General features: G+C 40.6%; 1 protein-coding gene across 1 annotated transcript in view; it reads right to left on the reverse strand.

The window, feature by feature from the left end:
* The window catches only part of LOC308404161 (multivesicular body subunit 12B-like), a 34,995-nt gene extending 19,297 nt beyond the window's left edge, over positions 1-15,698 (reverse strand). Inside the window, exons 1-6 of the mRNA XM_080894063.1 lie at positions 15,616-15,698; positions 14,101-14,202; positions 5,493-5,588; positions 3,602-3,692; positions 2,421-2,550; positions 2,181-2,291 (exon numbers count right to left, since the gene is read on the reverse strand). Coding sequence (XP_080750189.1) covers positions 2,181-2,291; positions 2,421-2,550; positions 3,602-3,692; positions 5,493-5,588; positions 14,101-14,193 — 521 coding nt within the window. The 5' untranslated portion in view covers positions 14,194-14,202; positions 15,616-15,698. The remainder of the gene's footprint in view (positions 1-2,180; positions 2,292-2,420; positions 2,551-3,601; positions 3,693-5,492; positions 5,589-14,100; positions 14,203-15,615) is intronic.
* Positions 15,699-24,059: the final 8,361 nt, after the last annotated feature.

The raw sequence follows: 24,059 nt of genomic DNA on the forward strand, positions 1-24,059 counted from the left end.
AATAATTTCAGTCTCAGTCTTTTTTTTAGGTTTTGCAACCCCAGTCACACAGGGTGAGGCAAGTTTCCATGGCTGTTTCCTTTATACTGATAATTTTATAAACTAATTATAAAAGAGACTCGTTACAATAATCATGAAGGTAAATAATTACTTGAAGCCATAATTCTAGTATAAATTTCCCTATACTGTGCTTAGCAGTAGTAAGAGTGGTTAAAATAGGTCTGATGGCGCTGACTGAACCTCTGAGTCACGCCAAAGAAAAGCCCTCACCAGGCTCATTATTTCACACAGAAACCACTTATAACGAGTATTAGTGCCCACGAAAGAAAAGCTAAAGTGCTTTAAGATTTTTGCAAATTCAATTTCGGACTCTTAAAGCGAAACCGAAACTTCTCAGCCCCTGCGTTTTACAGCTGACAAAAACGATACAAAAGCAATTTAAATATAACACCTTGGCCTCGATGCAGTAACTGCGCGTGTCCCGTAATGATGCAACGCTCTGCAGTTACTGCAGCTCTGTTGCCGCCGAAAAAACCTGATTTGCGGTTTACGTTTGTATACAACCCTAACGAGCTCTCGCCGCCCGAGGCAACGTAACATTTGAGAGGGATCACTGCAGCTTTCAAAATTATAAGGGTCATTAAAAATTTATACATTATTGACTGTATTTAAAACATCTTTTCCACTGACTGTAAAGAGCACTTAAATTTAAGAGGTGCTATTCTCCAACGGCCATAAACTTGTAATAGATAGCCCGAAGGAGGCGTGAAGGAGAGAATTTTCTCTTGCTGAATATGAATAAAGTATAGTGGGGTAACACTGCACAGACAGTTACACTGTGTTACTGTACTTCTTCAGGGAATCGGTGCTTGTTGAGGAGCTGTTTATAAATCACTGTGTCAAACTATCTTATCTGTGACTTAAAAAAAATTACAGAACTATTTATGGCTCTATGTATGGCTGTCTGAAGTACATGTAAGAACTGCTACTGTGTAAATTGCCCACAGTTTGGTCCTTATGCGTCGGTGCATTACGGAGGGAAATACTCTCAAAAGAAGAGTCTGACTGTGGAATGAATTTTAATGTTAACACAAAAACAGCGGCCTGTGATCTCAGCAGGCATCAAGAGTAAGGGGGGGCAGTGGGTGTGTGAGTCGCTTCGAGGTACAATTTATTCCAACCTCTGTGCCTCACCAACTTGAAAGTGGGCTTCAAAAGAACTGAGGATTACCGGCAAGAGAGCTGTGAAGGCGCACGTGGGCCCGAGCACTCGATCTAACTTCATCACATCAAAGATTATTGACCATCGGCTTCCAAAATATGGACCATTCACAAAACTCCACGTGGTCTGAACCTGGGGTTTTGAATCCACAGCCTTCCAGTTTTAATGGTTCTCACCCCACTGCACAGCCACGGCGAACAGAAGCTCTGTTTTGAATACTCCTGCTGGTGGCTTCCACCGCTCTGGCCTGCTGGAGCTTTTACTCAGCCCGGCACAGGATGGCAGAACGTAGCACTTCAAGCTGGCAAAGACGTCAGATCGCTGTGCCAAGCTTCACCCTCCACAGCACCGCCACACCAAAGGAGTCTCGATTGTTTATTTACAATTTGCTGTGGAAATCCCCAGCTCTTCACTGCGATAAATAATTGAGCTGTTTGCTCTGGACACAGTACAAAGGTTTGCTCCGTTCACTCGGAGGCCCGAGGCAGAGGAAGCCGGAGCAGCATGAGCAGAGGCGGGGACACACGAATACCAGCGTGGAGGAGATCTTGGTGCTCTCCCTTCCTCTGCAGCTGTCGCTCCCTCTCCGGGCTACATCTCCTCTTTTTTTTGTCTGCAAACTACAACCCTCTTGTCACCGCAGTCGGAGGAGCGACCTCCCTCTGCCTCCTGGGACACTACACAAATAGCAGGAGTTTAGCCCTCATTGAACTTCTGTTCTTGTTCAGGGGTTCCTGTCTAGTTAGCCCCGTCTATCCAGTTCACCCTCGCTACCTTGTTGTCCAGCAGCAACCTTTACAGCAGATTGCCCAGGAGTGATCAATTGCTCGTGTCTTTGTTGGCGTACAAGAGGCACAGGAGCGTAACAAAAGCTCACAAGCGCAGGAAATGAAAAGTAAGGCAAGGAGGAAAAGTTAAAACCCGAGACGCACAGCTGAATATTGTGGCGGGGCGTTACCTCGCTGTGCTGGGTCGGGCGTCGCTTTCGACCCTGCCGGACGTGACTCTAGACGGCTGACGCTGGTGAACATCTCCCAACCGATACCATATTCCCATGTTGTTTAGTTCGCTGTGTACGAAAAAAAGCCACACAACAGCTTGGTTAGCAGTTTTACCTGCAAATGGCAAAATGATTGCGACGAAAAGAAAAGTTACAAAACTTCACGATTTCATTCATTCCCGCTGTCAAATAGCTCACCCTACACAGGTGTAGTTAACAAGATGGGTCTTGGACTTTGCCGTGATCTGGATGTCACATACAGCTGTCTTCGCATCCTCACGAGGGCTCATTTTCACACAGAGCCTCCTCTTCCTCATGGCAGCTTCCTCTGATGAGTCAAGTACATATGAGGATGTCAGAGAGAAATTGTTAGTTGATTATTCAGTTCTGTTTTCTCCACAGTTTGGGGCTAAAGAAAAGGAAAAAAAAAACCTGTCGACAGTTTGAGCCTCTAGGAAAAAATATATATTCACAAATCCCATTTATGCTTTGCTATTTAGTCATTACCATCCTCCGAATAAAAGATGAGCTAATATCAGTTTGTGGGTGACTTGCTGTGCTCAAAGGGGAAATGAGTGGACACTGGAAAGCCACAAAATTCACATGTGTTATTATCATTTTTATCGCTTTAGTAGGTAAAATGACAGAACTAAGTGAATCCTCCATCAGCTTTAGAGCACAACGGGGATTTAAACTCAATATTCTAGATAGAAACTCATACATAATGTCACATGTATACATTAAACATGGATTCACATAAAGTAATAAAACATTAAATTACAACATAGCCAAACAAAACATAATCTCTTTTCTTCATTCTGGCAAAAAGAAAAAAGAAAAAAAAAACACATTGCCATGCTTTCCCTATATTGCATCTGTGCCTTGCTCATTTATTTCCCCAGCAACACTAGAAAGTGCAGTGTAAATGCAATGATAATAAAAATAATAAACAAGCTGTCCTCACTCCCCACACCAAAATATTATTACATTTCCACGGCGTGGATAGTGAGGGGGAAATACGTAGCACTCAAAAAGCACTAAAGCATTGGGGAATGCATTTCATTAATATTAGATAACCCCCATCCACTCGTCCTCTCCCCAAATAAATACATAAATAAGGCCCTCATAAAGAAAAGCACAGCTCCAGCTGAGATAAACAATGACTCATGATTCTCTTCTCTTGTACCTCCAGGGCAAAATGTTTATTTTATTCCCACAGCCTGCCATAAATTAAGCTAACCTGCACCCATAAAACATTCACTATCTCAAGCAAAGCTGCCCCTGAGGACCTCGGCATAAGCTGGTCGGAGAGTGGTGGGGGAAAAAAACAAGCAAGAGGAAGGGAGCGAGCCTGTGGTCGGTATTGACTGTTTACCTACTTGTGTCCATTGTTTCTTGCAGTGGTGTGAACGACTCTGGCAGGGCGTCTTTAATATCAGTCAGCTTCATGTCCACGACAACATCGGGCCCCTGCACGAACGACAGCGCGGAGGCAGCAACTTTTAAAAATAATATATGCAAATGCAACTTTGGAAAGGACAGAGAGCAAGAATGAGAAAAAGGTTAGTCATTTTTTTGGGTACTCAGGGAGGAAAATGTAGAGATAATAGACTCAATGATTTACTAAAAGCTCAAGAAGTCTCTAAAGAGAATGGTTGACAAAATAGCTCACGTAATTACTCTCTAATAGCTTTTTCTGGAGTGAGAGAATGCATGTGTGAACTTGTAATCATTCTCAACCTTTTGGCGAGAAGCTATGGGGTGATGGGAGACAGAGCAGGCAGTCTGATCAACAGAATGGGACTAGTTAAAAATAATCACGGACTGTGTAGCTGACATTTTCAAGCATGACTCTTCCCTGTCTCCCATTACATTTTCATTTTTTGCCATAATAAATTGCAATAATACACAGCGGCAGTAGAGAGTGGGGCGAGCCAGGCGTGACTTGATGCGTCCGAAAAGCCTGGATTCCACTGCCACTGTTGCCCGACAGTCATTACCATTAGAGACATTTTTTATTCATAGTTTTTACACTGACGTAAGGAGGAATATGGATGAATGTTATTACTATGCATGAAACCTTTTTTTTAGTGTTTCCCCCCCTTTCTTTTTCCGGGGAGAATTTTTCCTTCGCAACCTGACAAAGGGGGCTATCTACCTTCAACCTAGAGTATGATAAATCACAAACTATTTACTTCTCCCCACATAATACAGGGGCTAATTCTACAGAATCTGTTTTTGTCATAGACAATTACAGTGGGAGCTCCAATGACTGGCAGACAAAATAGCCTTTGTTGATGGCTCTGTCATGTTTTATTTGCGTCAAAGTCTTCAAAACAATGTGGACACGCATTTTAAGATAATATACAGGAACTAGGGGAAGGCCATTTGTATGCTATATACTAAACCGAGGGCCAGATTGAGCTCCGGCACGAGGTAGCTGCTGCCAGGTTGCCTGACTTTAAGGGGGATGCCGAAAAAGAATCGGACTCGATTAAGTCCTAAAATTGAGCTGATGCAAAGTAATAACAAAAATGCAGGTTTTGTTTACTGCCTGCACCGTCCACCTGCAACCCACGGAAACTTAATTAATAGACGACCAATAGTAAGCTGTATGCGCTGAGGTTAGACAGGTTGATTATCCTGGCAATGTAAGCAGGTGTATTTATGGCCACAGAGCAGCTGACAGCCAAGCAGAAACACATCAGCTGTAGGCTGCAGGCAGGAGAGGAGTCAAAAAAATGCCCCAACAGCATTATGAGAAATACAATGCAAAGATCATTTCAGCCACAGAGGAGTCGTGGCTACTCAAATCAGGAGCTCTCTCTCTGTAAATATATATATATATCCTACAGCATTTTCTCTTGCATAAATAGGAGGCATTTTCTGATTCAAATATTATATGTACATAAGCTTTGGTAACCATGGCTGCTGCTGATCAGATAAATTGGAATAGTTAAAATGCAGCTCATTGCTATTTCATGAATAAACATAAATAATATCTTCGAGGGCCACCAACATGAAAAATACCTCTTCCAGGTATTATCCATCCAGAATATGCATGCATATCCATTTTATCGAAAACTTTAAAACTGCACTACCAGTCCTGGCTTTTTTAAAGCGGGACAAACACAAGGCCTATTAAGATATTCTGGCAGCAAAAAGTGAGCTAATGACCATTGGCATACAACAATCAAAAAAGAAGGTGCAGCAGATGAGGAGCTAGTGCAGAGCACATAGGAAAAGGGAGAAGTTTACATTCACGCTTACAGTTTTCCTGGTGAAACAGAGGTAGCGTGTGACCTTGGATTTGAATAAGCTGTCCTTCCTCAGGTCGGCGTCAGAGCCATCTGTTGTTTGTGCAACCTACATGGAAAAAATAGGGGAAAAAAAAAACAAGGAGAGAGAAAACATGCAGGAGGTGGGATAAAGTTAATGTATGTATGCCATGAGCGTGCTGCTTTTGCCTCTTCCTTTGCATACTAGCCTTAATTAACGCTTGCCTACACTACTGCTCCATCTCATTAGTGCTCTGCGTGGGTAAAGAAGTCTTAGCCTCCAAAAAGGTGGCTAAAAATATCATCTCTTGGGACTTGGCTGATTAAAGATGCCCTGACAAGGATCTGCTCTAATAAGGGAGGCAAACTTCAACGTGGGAAAGCAGGGAATATATTTATGGTAAATGTGGAATGTATCTTTTAAAAAAAAATAAACCTTCTGTAATGTATCCAGAGTGAAGACGTGGGTAAACTGAGACTGAGACACTGCGCACACAGCACGAGTAGTTTTACTTTATTTAAGGAGACAGCTTTTTCTAAGAATAAATTACAAAGAATTTAAAGTCTGATTTCAAAGACCCGAGCCGCTTGCCCTTGTACAACAGGCTCATTCATAGTTGTAAACAAGCAGTAGAGTCAGTAAAAAAAAAGAGAGATTGCATCAAATTGACAGCATGTGGGTACCACAAGTCAACCTCAAGGTCCTATACTGCATTGCTATGTAAATTTAGGTATGCAGGGCAGAGTGATAAAGCAAAATATAACCTGCAGACTGCATCGCAGAGACTCTTCCATCGTTCGAGCAAACATGCTTGGCTGAAGCGTCATGTTCCATTGGCTATCATGTGAGAATAACCTAAATAACTGCCAGAGTTACTTTCTAAAGGGATCCTTTACAAAGAAGAGTCAATCTAATGAGGTTCATTCAAATGAAGAAGTCATAGATCTCTGCACCCACCCACACACATTACCCCCTTGACAATAATGATGAATGACCCCGGTGACTGGTTGAGGGGGGGGGGGGGGGGGGGGGACATGGTATGTGGAGATTCATGCAAAACCACCACTGACTAGATGGGATGAGAGCAGAGGCTAGAGTGGGGAACAGAGACAGATAGTAGGATGAGAAGAGAGAAAGAGGAGAAGATGAGCAGAGAGAGGGATTGCAGGGCCTCTCCACAGCAGTTCCATGAAAGGTCCCAGAAGGAGCCAATACATCACCAGCCTCTCTTACTTCCTTACAAGACAACCCGTCTTGGCCACCTTTTTCCAGGTCAGTAGCCAGCGCATCCTGTCAGCGTAAACAAAGGGCTCGCTTTGTGAAACCCAAAGTCAAGTTGAGGAGTAACGAGGGCACGGTCCTCTGAGGAGGCACCTCAGGCATCATCCTGCCACAGCCGCCGGCAGCAAGAACGCGACGCAGCTTGAATTTGAAACGCCAACCGCTGAGCCACGGCAGCAAAAGCATGTGTAAACTTGTAGTGGATCTTGTCTAATACATACACGAGTGCCACTGTATGGCGCCGTCATTACACAGACTTCAATGAGAAGAATGTCACCTGTCTGATAAGAGATATCACACCTCTGATATTGAAATATGGTCGTGTCATTTGATTTAAAATGCAATGTCAGATTCAACTACTGCTTCTTAAAAGCTTATGCTCGCAGTGATCTGAAAGCCCACCGATGAAACAAGTCTTTAGGGGGTATTGAATATTCCTATGAAGCATCTCTGGAGACAGACATAAGCAGCAAGATGCCATGAAGCACTGAGAGACACAGCTGTGAATACAGATATAAAGGCATAAAATCAAAACTCTCTGGAGAGTAAAACCAGGTGAAGAGAAAATATACGAGGCACAGGGAAACAAAGAAAAACACAGAAGCTGAGAAGTATTTCAGATCTTATTTTAAAATAAATCAGCTTCTGACAATATATTAAAAAAACACACACACTGTGGCTATTTACAGGTTTTTAACTCTATTTGGGGGGTCTGTAAAATAGCGTAAAAGCGCACACATTTTAATGATTAAAAATAACCATTAAGTTCCTGTTGCTTTGAGGCCCACCTTATTAACAGACCCGTGACAGCTGGACAGACTAAATGAGGAGTAGATCAAGTACTTAAAATATGTGTGTGAGTATGCACAGTACTCTCATACAACACTGAAATGACTTCCATCATTACAATTTATTCCTCTGATAAAGCCTTTATAAGCTATGTTTGCTGTTCTGTTTGTCTGCCTGTCATTAGGACCATGGAAAAAACTACCAAGAAAACCTGAGAAGTGGAGCACATGGGTACACATGGGTGCCCTTTACATTTGGGCCATTTTAAAGAAAAATCACTTTCTTCAAAACGGCTGAATACAGCATTTGCCTTGGTAGAGTTTTTGCCCCTTAAATCCCCTTGTGTGTGTGTGTGTATAATATAATAATATATATCAGGGTAGGCTAATGAAAATCCAGCTGAGTGACATGAAAACATAATGACCCACACCCAGTCCTTGTTTATTGGTTTGCATTTACAATTTAACACTTATCCTTATTGTCCTTCAGTATTCCAGTTCTGACATTGCCCCTGTGAGCATACGCCACAGACAGATAGATTTAGTTGTATCTACATGGTAGTTATAGTGGCTGTCCTGCTGGCAGCTTGAGCTTGGACACAACAACAAATTTCCTCTTTGGGGACACTAAAGCATAAAGCAAAGTAAAACTACAGTTACATGATCCATTTGTTTCTTAAGTCCCATTTTGAAGCTTTGAGATACAACTTTCAGGTGCAATGCAACAAACTGGAAGTTGTGAAGGGGGCGGGTCCGACTATGAAGCCACCCATTGGCTAATGGCTTGTCAGTAACAAGTTGTTAGCCAATGATGGTTCAATGCGTGAACCCCAGATAATCCTCTCTGAAACAGTATGACCAAGATTTAAAAAACAGACATATTTTGTATAGACATACTCCAATACACAGTCCAATATTTCAGTTGGAAGTAGGGCTGCCACAAACGATTATTTTGATAGTCGACAAGTCACCGATTATTTTCAGATCATGCATCCATTGGACATAAAACGTACAGCTTATTGCACCAGCAGCATCTGCTCTTATATAACTATCATTAGCTTACAGCTTTAAGTGTTTAAGGTATGTGCTAACTAAAAAGAAAGACAAGATGATAGTTTATAAAATTTTTAATGAAATTTGCAGATTGTTTCGGTGGAGTTTAATAAACTCAGCCGTTGCTCCTTGCTATCTAAAATATAACAGGACACTGGAGTATATTCTCGAGTATCTCATACTTCTGATAATCAGTTGTCTGCTTGACGTTTATTCAGCTGTGTAAAAACTATAACTTTAATCTCAGCCAAACCGATTTACTCAGGAACAAATAAAATACTAAAAAAAAGCCAAACAATAACATTTTTAAGTTATCTAAGTGACTTATATATCATGTTTAACCTGAGTAGTGAAAGACGGCGTTGGTTTTGAAAACGATTTGCCGAGAGTCCGGTGTTCTCACCGGCTCTAATGAGCCTTGAACCCCGGCTAACGATCGAGCTGGTGGGTAACAGACGTCTCCGAAAACGTCGGAGCGCTTTTGAAAATATGTGGTTGTCTTGATAAACCAAGCAGATATTTGAAGTTTACACGGCTACATTCTTGCCTGAAAATATGTTAAATGTTTATTTTGTGACCCAGAAAGAATAATAAGCGTAATATTAAAACTAACTAGCTGCCGCCATTGCTGGAAACTGAGCAGGGCCGCGCGGTTCCTGAATTTGGACACAGCTACGATACCGGACACTGCTTCTTCTTCCTCTTCGGGGTTTAACGGCAGCTGGCATCCTTGTACATGCAGTGCTGCCATCTTCTGTTTCAGTCCGTTATTACACTCTTAAATCCAACTTCTTATTCCTTTGTAAGATCTTTTGGGATCTTACAAAGCTTCAAACGACGCGTCGACTATTAAATTAGTCGTCGACGATTTTAATAGTCGACGTAATCGTGATTAGTCGACTAATCGTGGCAGCCCTAGTTGGAAGCAATGTCCATCATTACTATCTATGTCATACACCCAATAATTTGCTAATGCAAAGGATTTTCCTATTATTCAAGGAATAATAGGAAAACAGTTAACACTGGCGCCTCACAGCAACAAGGTCCTGAGTGTGACTCCACTATCTGGCTGGGGCCTTTCAGTGTGGAGTGTGGAGTACTCTCTGGGTACTCCAGCTTCCTCCCACAATCCAAAGACATGCAGTTAGTGGGGTTAGGTTAATTGATTATTCTAAAATTGCCCATAGGTGTGAATGTGAGTGTGAATGGTTGTCTGTCTCTAAGTGTTAGCCCTGCAATAGAGTCGCCCTGTGACAGCTGGGATAGGCTCCAGCCCCCCATCACCTTGATAAGGATAAGAGGATGGATAAGACGTATTCACTCTTTCTTACAATGCCTAAATGTTTTGTTCATGGTTGAAATAATTTACAGAGAGAGGAGGAGCATTAACAAGTACATAATAATGATGTGGGGCAGCTGCATATTGTTTGCTTGAGGCTGTGTTCAACTAGCCACTAGGTGGCCATTATGCAAATGTGCAGGGATGTAGACAAGCCATGCAAGAAACCCTGTTTTCCTAACAAGACATTTTGGACAGAGAATAACTTTTCTGGATGACCTTTGAACTTTGCAGGTGTTTGACAAGCACAAAAATAGTTTATGACAGAAAAAGAGGTAAACCCAAAAAGCATAATATGTGTACTTTAAAGAACTAAAGTCACTTTGAAATCTACTTGACTTTCTTGTTGAGATTCAGCGTGTGTGTTAAAGTGGGTGCTAAAGCGTGCGAGCAATTAGTTTAGCTGAAAGCAGAGCGGAAGAAGCTAGCTGCCATAGCTCCTTTGCAACCCATGAACAGAGCATGAGTGAGCAAGAGTCTACTCAGTGCGTTTGATGTTAGGTGGCTGCTGGTGCTTTAGCAAAGCTCCTGATCCCAGTGGAACAGTGTTTGATCTGGGCCTGCGCTCTCTCGTGTTGGAACAACCTGCTCAAGTTCAGAGATGTGAGCGTACGGTATCAGAGAGCAAAAGAGTTAATCAGCTCTTTGATCTGCTTTATAAAGTATATGGAAAGCATGGTGAACAGTCCGTATTAAGGAGGTATTTGAAAAGATTTCTTATATGAAAGGAGAAAAAAAATCAATACAGCTAATATCCTGAGACTTTCCCTCCTCAGTGGTGCATTAGTACACTGATACCAACTGCAGATATTTTTGTTTGTATTTCAAGTCTGCAGATGAAAGACCACATAGTGATGTTCGAAAAGATATTCTTGAAGATGGGACAAACGCATTTGAAATAGATCCTATGAGCCTGAAAGACCTTGAATCTTATCTTGGAGGATGACTTGCACTTAACTTTTTATTCTTTATGCTCTAATCTTGAATCATAACTTTTTAAAATTGACTTAAAAATTTGACAATAAAACCCTCTTAAAGGTTGTACTGCAGTCCTTCTTTTCTACAAACGAGTATCTTACTCTATCAGAAGCTACCATCTCAAATAGAGAAAGTCATCAGATTTATTAGGCAGCCAAAGTTTGTGGGTGATCCACTAACAACACACTAACGCTTAAAACCAACCACAGCCAGTTTAGTGACCAACGCAGGTCACAAAGCGCAGCTATGAGGTAGTTTAAAATAATCTACTAGCAACATCCCTGCAGCTAAGCACTGATAACTTGACACAACTAGGAGTCGACAGCCAACCTCTGGCACATTGGGAAGGCTGTACATAGGCACAATACTTTACATAAACTACATCCTAATTACAGCATGCTAACAAGCTTACAACAGTGCATTTAAGATTAACAATATCAAATTTCTCATATTTAGCAACTGCCATGTTGCTAAACACCATCTTAGTTCATTCTGGCAGCTGACCATTTCAACGCAAAGTGCAGCTGAGGCTGATTGGAGCATACACATTGTGATTAAGATTTATTTATTATGATACCCTTGCAACAGATCAATAGCATTAAGCTATGGCTCCAAGTGTAGCGACTCACACATTTGCTTGGTAAGCGAAAGGCATCTGGTATAAAAGCCTGCCAAATCCAACATGCAGAATTACACACTATGGTGACCCTTTGTGACAAGGGAGCAGCCCAAAGTAGCTCAGATGCTAACATTACCATTTGAAACTAAAGTAGTAACCTACTAAGTTTGGTCAATTAGTTCTACTAGCATGTTTTCATGCAGTAACAGTATTTCCTGCAAAAACAGAGTGAAATCAGATTTATATTTATTTTAAAAATTCGTTTTTAATTTTGCACTTCTCGTCTACCACCCTCTGGAACATACACAGTGTTTGCACACACAGCGTAAGGTGCAGTGGACTGGTAGAGAATGAAATCTGATTTCCCTGTGTTTGTTACTGTGTTGCGTGTACGCAGTTTCCGTGCCGATGGCTCCTTTCTGATGCCAACCCACCGTCATCTGCTCGATAGGAACAAGCTGAGTGTGTTGGGTGGAGCAGGAAGAGATAAAAACAGGGGGAAGAGGGAGGCTTTGGGGGCCTAATGAAAACAAAAGAAGCTTGAATAGGAAGAAGGGAAGAGGAAGAGAGATCTGCCCTTGAGCTTGTTTCGTGCTTTGATAAACTTGCGCACTGTCTTCTCTTTTTTTACCCTTTAAACTAAGTTACAAAAAAAAATCTAATTAAGCAGCCTGCCCTGCACTACTTCACATTTCTGTTAATGGTGAAGATGCTGTGAGACTTGAACATAAAGAAAACATGAGGACAAAGTTAAATTATATGGGGATAAACCTAACATCATTAAACCTTTGCCTCTGGTGTGTCTACAACACTGGTGGCAACCAACGATGGCAATCCGTCTAATCATCAAAGTAAACTTTATGAATAAGTCATCTAGCAGATCTTACAAAAACACCTTGAAAGGGTGCCAACAGCCTGGGTGTGCATTATGCTACACAATCATTTTCAACTGTTACATGTGCAACTCAGTACAGAAAGCAAAATAAATCTTATTAGATCTCCAATTATGACAACAATCACTGATTAACAATTTGGATTCTGGTCCTATCACAAAAACACTTTAAAATGTTAAATGCATCATCAGGACAAAAAAGTGCTTTTTTACTGAACCTGTGATTTTTAAAAGAAATGAAATAAAGTGCAGACTTGCTCTCAGCCTGTTTTAGCAAACACACATGCAGGTGCCTATAGTTCAAAAAAATTACAAATGGGATATTTTGACCTTGGAGTCGATGTAATGAAATATGAAATATGAGTCACCTTGCTCTCGAGTTATTATGTTCACAAATTTAGGTGTCCACTTCACCTGGCCACCCACCCACCTACCCAGCATGATAATGACGATACCCCATCAGCCTTTCATGGGGTAAAAATCATCAGAACCTTAACAGGTGTGGTACAAAAAACAGTTACAGTTACTGTAAGTAATTATACCCATCATAATAACTATATGGGGTTACCACTGACAAAAGTGGCTAGGTGTCACCTCTGCTAATTTGACTCAGAACTGGATCTATCTACTGTATTTTCATCGTTGGCGCCTTTTGGATAATTTTAATTAACTGGTTTTGTGTATGTTAATTATAGAATAGAATAGAATAGAATAGAATAGAATAGAATAGAATAGAATAGAATTCAACTTTATTGTCATTGCACATGCACAGGTACAGGGCAACGAAATGCAGTTTGCATCCATCCAGAAGTGCTTTAGTGATATAGATATATTACAATATATATTAGCAATAATATAGATATGTGAGTATATTACAGAAATGGGTCTATTATGGTATGTTATAATGTACACGGTATGAAGTATGTTGTGAATATTCTATAACTATAAGTATGTACAGGCTGTAGTGAGTACAAGCTATGTACAGGATATGAACAGGATATAAATATGAAAAACTATACAGAATATGAAATAAATAACTTTACAGAATCTGGGATATACAGCTATACAGAAATGGGAACTATGCAAGTTGTAAACAGTTGTAGGATTAAAGATTATCGAATGTACAGAATGATTATTTACACAGAGCTATACAGTAGTGCAGTTAAGATAAGTGAGGGTGTAGATAGTTTCTACAGAGGCTATATAAAGTGCTAGTGGTTATATTATATGAACAGCCATAAAAATAGTCCATTTTTGGTGAATGACTTCTTTACTTGGAACTAATTAGTGAATATCTGGACATCTGAAAACTATGGATACAGCTTAATAACCAGGCTTGCCAGCATAAGGTGATAACAATCCACCCTTTCATCCATGTATGGTTTACATCATGGTGGCAGGCAAAATGCTAACACTGTGCGCCCCAGGGCAGCTGTGGCTACAATGTAGCTTGCCATCGCCAGTGTGTGAATGTGTGTGTGAATGGGTGAATGACTGAATGTAGTGTAAAGCGCTTTGGGGTCCTATGGACTAGAAAAGCGCTATACAAATGCAGGCCATTTACTGAACCTTCAGAATGCAATTGGTGATTTCATGGTGTACGTCAGTCTTTTATATATAAAACCTATACTCGGGATGTTTGTACTCACAACATAGTAGCCATCAGGGGCCTTGCTGGGTGAAGACACTACTCCAACTGCAGTGATGGGGTCTATGGGAAACTTGCTGCTGACTTCAGACATGTCGAAGCTCTGTTAGAAAAGCAGAAGAGTACCATTACAATTGGTACAATTGGTATCAACGGTTCTTTCTGCAGAGGTGAAACACACACACACACACACACACACACACACACACACACACACACACACACACACACATATATATATGCGTGTGTGTGTGTGTGTGTGTGTGTGTGTGTGTGTGTGTGTGTGTGTGTGTGTGTGTGTGTGTGTGTGCACGCGCGCGTGTGTGTTTCACCTCTGGCAGTCATTACACAGAGGATGCACACAGACTTTCTTGGCTAAAATGGCCACAATATTGACTTCTTGATGAGGCTTATTAGGATCTAGAAGAAAAAGTGTCCGCCTAATCCAGGATCAAATGACAAGTGAGACCAGTGACAAAACAGCATTTGGAGACTACCCAATGACTTCACCAAATCACAAATTAGGGGGAGTGATCACATATTTTCAAGGAAGTCCCAATCAATTGCTATCTCTTCCTGTCTAAGGGAATTTTTTTCTAATGGGTATGCAAGCCTCTTACAGGGTAAGTGGCTTTACAAAAGGTTCCCTTGCGCAATTTTATTAGATTAGGTTTAAAACATTCTTGTACTAACTGACAAAGTTGCTGCATTCAATCTTGATATTTAGAAAATCTATTGCAATTAAGCTGATCAAATTAGGGGTTTTACTCCAGAAAACAGCTGTCTCTTTAACAAATGCTAGATAGCTGTACTTATTCAAATGAAACAGGATAGCAAATTAGCTAATAGATTGAAGAATCTCTTTGCAACATTCATTTGTTTAAAATGAGCTTTGTTTTTCCAGCACAAAAACAAGGCCTGGAGAACTTATCCAGGCAGATTAAGTAAAAAAAGAGAAACCATTGCAAGCATATTGCATTTCCAAAGACAAAAATCACCATGAAATCCAAGATAGTATACAGTCTTAAATAGTACTGAAGAGCCAGTTTGTGGTTGTAAGTTATATGGAGAATTATAATATTATAATATTATAATAATAATCTTACAAATTATTTAAACATGTACCTGCGAACATTTTGCATATTGCTAACCTGTCAGGTCACAGGTGACAAACTTCAATAATTCTTATGTTAAGAACCATTATTAGAAACTATGCTCATAAAATTAAGACGCTAATGCGGTTTATGCTGTATCTGACAGTCATATTTACAAGCTAAGAGCAGTTCTTTGGCTAAAAAAAACCAACTTTCTGTTTAGCTAGCATACTTACTGGTTTTAGGGTTTAAATAGTTTTAGCTTTATCCTGTATCCATCTGGAAAGTGCTTATTTACAAGTGCCCAGTTACAACTGCTTTACCGAGAGGGGTGTGACGCAAACACAGCTCTAGTTAACGTCCAACATGCATCTTGTGTTATAAAACGCTAACGCCCGTCATATAGCAGTCTTACAAATTACCTGGAGACTTGAAACCCACCACAAACTCAACGGTGAGCTGACACAGAAGCTAAACCCAGAGTCCTTTGTGTTTTTACCTGCTAAAACGTCTCCCCCCGTTATCACTACCACTTTGTGAACTTTGGCCTTTACATGCCAACATGTAGCAAGGAAATACTTCCTGGTGTTCAAGGGAAGAAATTATTAACTACAGTCCAATATTTGGTCTTCCAAGAATATTTTTTTTCCTGTGATTTATTGTTTTATTAATAAATAAATAAATTAAACGATAAAAAAAACAAAATGGGACATTTTATTCAGCAAACGGCTTAGATATCAGTTGCTTAAAACAAACAAAACAAAAAAAAAAACTTAAATTAAGAACAAAGCATGCAAAGAATTTCAAGGCCTGCAATGCCAGGGTGTATTTTTTAGCAATAACCTACGTGATCCAATTTAGCTGTTGTAACTAAATTAGGTTGTGCTTCACTAAATGGCTATCATTACATGGCTATATCTACAGGTCACGCCTCCTGGCAGTTGGTTGTCTCTCTAATAGTCACATGTCGTTTCTGTAATCAGATGAAAGTAAGACCAAGCCCAGTGTATTGACTTAGCTGTAACATTAGGATGTTCATGTCTCTCTGAGTGCAAAACTTGAAAGCCTCTTTGTAGACTGTCCAAAACACCAGCAGGCGGCAGATGCTTTCCCATCATCGAGTTTATTATTTCTGCCCCCACCATACCAATCAAATAAATTATTTCATTCTGCGACTATTATCCTAATGTACTGTATTCAAATCAAAGACTTGTTGCTCTGCTCTATGACATGGTGCCATATGCTGGCCGAATGTCACACGCAGTGAGATGTATTTATTGGCGATCGGTTTTCCTTCTGAAATTTATGAAGAGGGGGTGACTTTCAGAGGAAAGTGACACCCCATGTAACAAAAAAACATTTTAACACTTCCATTCATGTGGTTGATTTTACCAAGGATGCAGACAAAAATATTACCGCTTGCCTTTATAACCCTTCCTTTAAAAAATCTTTTCTGATGTTGATTGTCTCACTATCCAGTATATTAACATTTAATGAACATAAAAGACCTAGAGAAAATAAAATGTTTGCCTTTTACATTTTGTTTCAAATCTTACTGTCGATGCAGTGCGATGACAATTCGAATAATTCGCATAACATCTTTCATGATCCTCCAAATATATCTGATTATCAGATTTTACTCCTTTAAGTCATCATTTGAGTTTGTAATGGGGAGAATAGTTTGTCTTGCATAGCCTGTGGCTGACAGAATAAAACAAGTGTAAAGATCCTGGCATGTTGCAAACAGTGTTCTTCACGTCATACAACACAGCACTGATAACTGTGGCTAACTGTATGTCAGTTGGAGCTACAATTAATTCCGGTGAGGAAGTTTACACAGTGGAAGAAGATTTTCCTACTTAGTAAGCCCCTGTAACACCCCGTATCATCACCACCACCAACCTCACACGCACCAGCACATGCTATCACATCAAGGTGTTGACAACCTACTGAAACGCGCTCGTTTTGGGCAGAGATTTGCAGTGGTGCTGAAGTTGATAAAATAAAATCTCAGGTGTTGGTAGGGAGAAAAGAGTAGACGGAGGGGGAAAAAACCCCAAAACAACAACACATGCTCCAGCTGCGAAGAGGTGCACCTGCTAAAGTAATGCTCTAATTATGGAATAGGTGATGAAACACTCATTGAGAGTCTGGAGATAGCAGCAACACATGCTAACTGTGAAAACCATCAGCTTTTACAGTGTTTTAATGTGTGGCACATTGCATGCTGAGGGTTGTGGGGTAAGATGAATGATGGCTGTGGCAGATTTCTGTGGGGGAGCAGCCAGTGTAGGACGCATAGCATTACAGCTGGCATTTTGAAAAGGTTCATTAAAACTGTGATTTCTCTGTTCACGCTTTGTTTCATGTATACTTTATGACACATCTCGCTTTAAAGTTGACCCCATAAATACTGGATCATCTTATCATGAGCAAAATATCATGCACACACACACACATTCTAGTAACAATCTTGTAGTCGTGAGTGGTAATCAGTGGATGAAAGAAGAGCCCCTGGACTAAAATTATACCTTGGTGAATAACTTTGCACCTGAATGATTAAAGGAAAAAAAAAAACAGCAAAGGTTTTCTTTTCCACGTGTAAAGGTCATTCACTGTGTTCAGTAATTTGCTGACACTAGACTAGGGAACAGAGATGGAGATTTCTGTGTTGCCACCCCGAGAGTAATAATATCCTATCTCAACTTGGGAAATCTACTGCGCCCCAACGTCCCCGTCACCCGCATGAGCCCATTATGGGCTATGTAGAAATCTGCAGGTCTCATTTTATATATAACCCTCAACCCCCTCCTCCTTGCTTTTCTACACATTAAAAAAAAAAAAAAACGTGTCTCCTGAATAGCTTATAATAACAAGCTTTAGGAAGCCTACCCTGAGCGTCCCCATAGAATACAGCCTCGCATGGCTCCATGATATCATGCTTCTCTCTAATTAAAGGTCAGTTTGGTCGAGTCTCATTGCTGCCCTGGCTGGAAAAAAACTCCCGAAACATGATGGCTTCTCCAAATGTGATTTAATTTTCCATTTATGCCATCTGTTTTCTTGGCCAAAGCACTGAATTGCACAAGTTGAAGATGTATGAACTGTCAGATTCACTCACTAATTCTTCATGTTTGCAGTTTAAAACAAATCATCCATAAAAAGAGGAGACTTCTTAAAATGCTTCTAGATAACGCGGCGCTATTTCCGACAAAGCTTGCTGTATCTCAGTAAAAACAGAACGCATTCATTTGGAAATCCTTTCAAATCTTAACTCGAAAAATACAAAGAAAGCATATTTAATAAGTTTAATATCAAAACTGTTTGAGTTTGAAATCAATATCTGCCACATGTTTTGTTTTTTAACAGCACATAAAAGTGATCTAATCCTAAAACAAACATCTGGTGAACATTTCACTGCAAATTAGGTTAACTGCAGGTCTGTAACGTGACTGGGTATAAACAGAGAGGCTGAGTCTTCCACAAGTAAAGACAGGGAGGGGTTCGCCACTCTTTTAACAACTGTTTCAAGTATTCCAACAATTTAGGAATAGCATTAGTCCAAGGAAAATTGAAAAAGATTACAGCTAACATTATTGTAATGTTAATGATATTAAGAATCTAATATCATTATAAGAATCCGAGAATCCAGAGATATCCTTGTACTTCAGGGGCAAAGCTAAAAACAAATGTTAAATTGCAATGATCCTCAGGCTCTTATTCAGTCTCCTTCATCTTCCTCTTTAGGGATCTGCTGTCTTCATCTCACCCTATCTCCTTGTATCCTCCTCATGTCAGACACACCTTCTGCATGTCTTCTCTCACTAAAGACATAGACCTTCTCTTTTCCTCCTGCCTGAAAGCTCCATCTCTAATGTCCTTTGTCTAAGAGTTGGACTGCTTGTCTTAAATGTCCAAACCATCCCAGCTTTGCCCCTCTAACTTTGTCTCCAAACCGCCCAAGCTGAACTCTCTCACTGTAATAATTTCTAACCCTGTCCTTCCTGGTTACATCCAATGAAAATTTCAACATCTTCAACTCTGCCACCTCCAGCTCCACCTGATACAGTTCTGTTGTGGAAATCAATGCACCAGCTCGACAGACCAGAGTGAGCAGAGTTTGTCGCTTAAGCTATAAATGCAAGTTAAATCTGCATCAGGAACTCATTTAAGTTGGAATTAAGCAAAATACAGTAGCACGCTGTCTTGTCTGGCTGAATAAAACTAGAAATTATTTCAGGAAATGATTGTTATACCGTTAAAATCCAGCATTTATGACAGCATAGCTGTGCATTAGTGCACACAAATGTGTAGGCATCATTAATGCTGAACAATATATACATATTTTATGATTTAGATAAGGTCTTCTTGTAACACCTACATTCTGCAGGTGTTACAACCAAATACATCTATAAAAGAGTCAAACAGGCCAATCTGCAGCATTTGGCAAACTCTGATCATAGAAAGGTAGAATAGCTTAACATACCACGTTTCCTTTTTCAAATCGTGCTACTGGGATCAGGTTTTAAATGAGCATGCAGTATATATATTTCAAGACGGAAACACTTTTTTTTTTCAATAACACGTGCTTCAGAGTTTAAATAATTCACACATCGTTAGATTCTGTAATTTACATCTTAAACAGTTTCCAACTTTTTTGGAGATGGCGTTGTACACAACTTCCAAAATCAACCGGTGGTTTTTATATATGGCCTCTAAGTTTCATTTGTGTATTTATACTTGTGCATGGATCTTATGTGACCGTCCTACTGTAAGTAATTGCTTCTGTAGTATATTACATTTGCTTATCTCTATCAGCTTACACTTTATTGCTCAACTTATCATTAAATGCACCCATACACGCACATGCATCTGTGCATGCAGACCACTAATGCATGCACACATACGTACACACAAACGCACACACACACACGCGCGCACACACATACACTTTCCTCCGTCTGGTGGGGAGTCTGGACTGCTCCGACTGACTGCGCCTCACTGCCCTTGTGCAGTGGTGTGCCAGTTGTGCCTTCCCCCATCGCTGTGAATGCCACCATCTGGTGTGCCACGTGGACATCATAATCTCCCCTTAATTACATTAGCAGTGCAATCAGTTACTGCATTACAAGGCCGGGCGAAGAGCTTTTAAATCTTGGAGGAAATCATAAATAATTGCACTAAGTACCCAGCGCCAGATGTGCGTGCCAACTTGGCTGGCATGAGATAAATAGTAACCTCAACAACGGTGTTCAGTATCCAGTCTGCAAATATTTTTTGGGCAGTACGATCCCGTCGTCCTTTGCTCTCAGCCCCGCCGTTGTCCTTTTCCTTCTGATTCTCTCACTTTGTGAAAGCACGCAGCGAGGCTAGGCACCTTAGACAGTCTGGTACCTGGTGCTTTTGTGCATCCCTGCAGCAGTTTGACGGATATAATGCAGGAAACCATCAAGTTTGCAACAAGGTGTTTCAGTGCATCGCAGTCCACCCCATTACGACACCCTTCATTCATTTCTCAGTTACATAATTAGATGTTCCTCAGGTATCTTGTGTAGAAATTGAAATTATTTATGAATTTTTGACTAGTTGCGTTAGGTGTATGTGTGTGTAGCTTGTGTGTAGCTTAACAAGACATCATACATTATGAGCTACTGTCACGTCTTTCACCTCAGAGGGAATGTCACGTTGTGTTGTACTTTTCACTCATCTTCCTGTCATGCTCTTAGCTGTTCACACTGATGCATATCTCACTCAGTTTATTGCCAGCATTAAGCTCTCTTGGCCATAGGCTACACAGGACAACCAGCAGAGTGGTCACTAAGCTGTGAAATTACAGGTACTCAAAACCATTTTTACTGGCAAGCTAATAAGTGCAATGTAACATTTCATTAAAACATTACTAGTGTTGTTATTGATAGATCTGTGTTTTTTTCTAGTATGACATGTTAAAGCTTTCGCTGTATCTGTATCTCCAGTACAAACTTTAAAACCACATACTGTATTTAGTCTTCTGATCCAAATACTGTTTAAAAAATGCAAATATAACGGTTTGTGGAGGTAAGCATCAACGACACAGCTCTCAGTTCTCACTCCTTCTTTATTCATCTCCAACATCAACTGCGCATATCGCGCCACAAAACACAGGAACACACTTCCTCTACACTGGGTGTGAGTGGAGCCCTCTAGTGGTCCACCACAGGTTGACGTTTTTTCTGAGGTAAATGGCCATGGCTTTACTGCTGCAATACTTGGTTTTGCGCCTCCTGCCAAGAGTTTAGAAATTCCGTTATATTCAGAGCAGTGCCACACTGTCATTTGGATAATGACAGTGTGGCACCATCACGATAATACTCCCATCCTTCATAAACTTCTCTGGCTACCAGTCCCCTCCATGAGAGAGCTGAAAACTCTTCTAGGGACTTATCAGCACATCTAACCTTTTTGTTTATAACCATAAAAAAATGTTGATCTTAGCAACATGACTGTTTAAGAATATGTAAGCCTCTGTAAATAACTGCACAATGACTGATTTTTCCTATATGCACTGGGGGCTACAACCGTTTTTGGATTCAACACTTGAGGCTTTGATTGTCAATACATCAGAATTGGCATATTGCAATATATATGAAGCAATAGTTCTGCCATCTCTCCTTTATTTCTGTGAGACTTGGACCCTTTATCAAAGACACATAAAACAGCCAGAAGCCTTTCATCTGTGCTCCCTGAGATGATTGTGTAAGATCAAATGGCAGGATAAGATTCCAAACATTGACGTGCTTGCAAGATGTGGGATCACTGGCGCTGAGGGGATGACTATGAAAGCCCACTTTTGCTGAGATGGACATGTGGTTAGAACGGATGACACCCAGATACCAAACACGTTGATCTTAGGCCAACTCAGCTGTGTTACAAAGTGTTCTGGATGCCCACCCCTGATAAAATAATGCAAGATAGAAACCACCGCCTGACACACACCGACTCAAAACTGACCTAGTTGGTGACAAAAACCTTTGTTGTCGCAAAAGAAACTAGATATTTGAAAAGAGGAGGGTTGAGGATGTGCAGCAGAAATGTGCAAGCCAAAAGGCCAGTGCCTTACAACCTGTGTCAAGTTATGACCGTATATGTAAGTTATGTGCAATCTGCATCATGCAAGCCAAAGTGGAGCCTAGCATCACACATGACAAGGCACTGACCCAGTGCAAACACAGCACAGCCACCACACGCCACAGAAACTGCTGATGCTCATCTCTCAACGCAAGAGGAGAATCCATACATACTGCATAACTAGTAGCAGCTACACTGAGACCAGGTTGGATGCTCAGAGGTTCACAGGCCATTATATCAGTCCTTGTGTTATATGTGATATAAAGTAGTTCTACTTTTAGAAATCATACAAATATAAACAGGTTGATGCAGGTCAGCTGTGTCGTTACCATTTCCTTATCACATAACCACATAAAATCATGCAATATGCATCAAACCTTTTGTCATATGTCTAAATGTCTATGTCCATTTAGGTTTGCATGAATATGCTGCACTCATGAACAGTGCACCACATATTATATGGTAGATTTAGTTAATGACTGGTTAAAGAGTAGGTATGATTTTATTTGACCAAGATTTTCCATGGTTGATTAGAGCTCCAGTGATTGTGTTAGAAATGGCTAATGGGTGCGGCGTAGTTTCCTGTACTTGAATTGAACAGCAGAGATTTTCTGCTTTGCTCTTGACGACAGACCCCTACATTACAGTTTGCATCTCCCTCGCAGTGTAAATAAGATATAAATTTACAAAACAGAGCCCTCAACAATCTATCTCCTAGATGGCGATATTGATATTAACACGTGTGTCCATTTCAATTTGATCACAATCTGGCCTTCAAAGTGCAATTTGAATGAAGAGGTGTCTTTCTAACGACACTATGTGAGGATAAAAACAAAGCAGAGTGAAGAAAGAGAATTACAGATATTGACTAAATGTGTCTTATCATTTATCATAATTTCTCTATCCACTTTGTCACGGCTTCAGCATTTAAGGAAGATAGATGATACAAGATGTTGTCCTCTCTTTCATATTTTCCATGCTCTGGGAAGTGTGTCCAATATGGACTTACTTCACCTGTTTGCAATTCATTTGGCACATGTTTGTCACTATGAGACTGTTGTGTATTTCTTGCATGTTTTCCTATGCGCCGTGCTGTAGGACATCTGGCATTTTGACCTTTAACCTTTACGAATAAAGGATATTCATGAGTGTCTGAATACGGCCACTAACAGCAACTACTTAGAGGACATTGTGTCAAATTGCTACACAGGTGATTTAGTCGAGTAAGAGGTTGATATATGTTATCCAGTTAGTTTCTGAAGGCTCCACAATGTCAGACTGGTGTCATTAAGGAGCGTGGCTTTGCAAGGTGTGCCATTTGCGATGCTGCATCCCGGTGGGCTTTGTGCTGAGGTGGTCGTCTCTGCAAGGGCGACCATTAATATCTTAGAGGGACTATTCCCATGGCGAGGTGACTGGTTGAAGAAGGTCCTGCTCCAATGCAGACACCTACAACATGAAAGTTCAAAAAAGTGCTGACTTCCTCGTGAGCTCAGCTAGCAGCAGCCATCTGTTCCACTGCTAACTAATGCAAAACATCCAGTGTCACCAAATCTCCAGAAGGAATGTGATCTACTGTCCTTTGTGTGGTTTTTTTTTCCAACAAGAGAGAGGTTATGCGACCTAAAATTAAACAAATCACACATATAACAGACAAGAGCTGGAGAACAAAACCCACAAAGAGTTATTAGTTTAATAAGATGTAGTAGGCTTTAGCTCTCACAATATTTCCTGTTCTCTATACAGTGATCTTCATATC

The sequence above is a fragment of the Rhamphochromis sp. 'chilingali' genome (assembly GCF_963969265.1).
Source record: "Rhamphochromis sp. 'chilingali' genome assembly, chromosome: 10".
Classification (NCBI taxonomy): Eukaryota; Metazoa; Chordata; class Actinopteri; order Cichliformes; family Cichlidae; genus Rhamphochromis; species Rhamphochromis sp. 'chilingali'.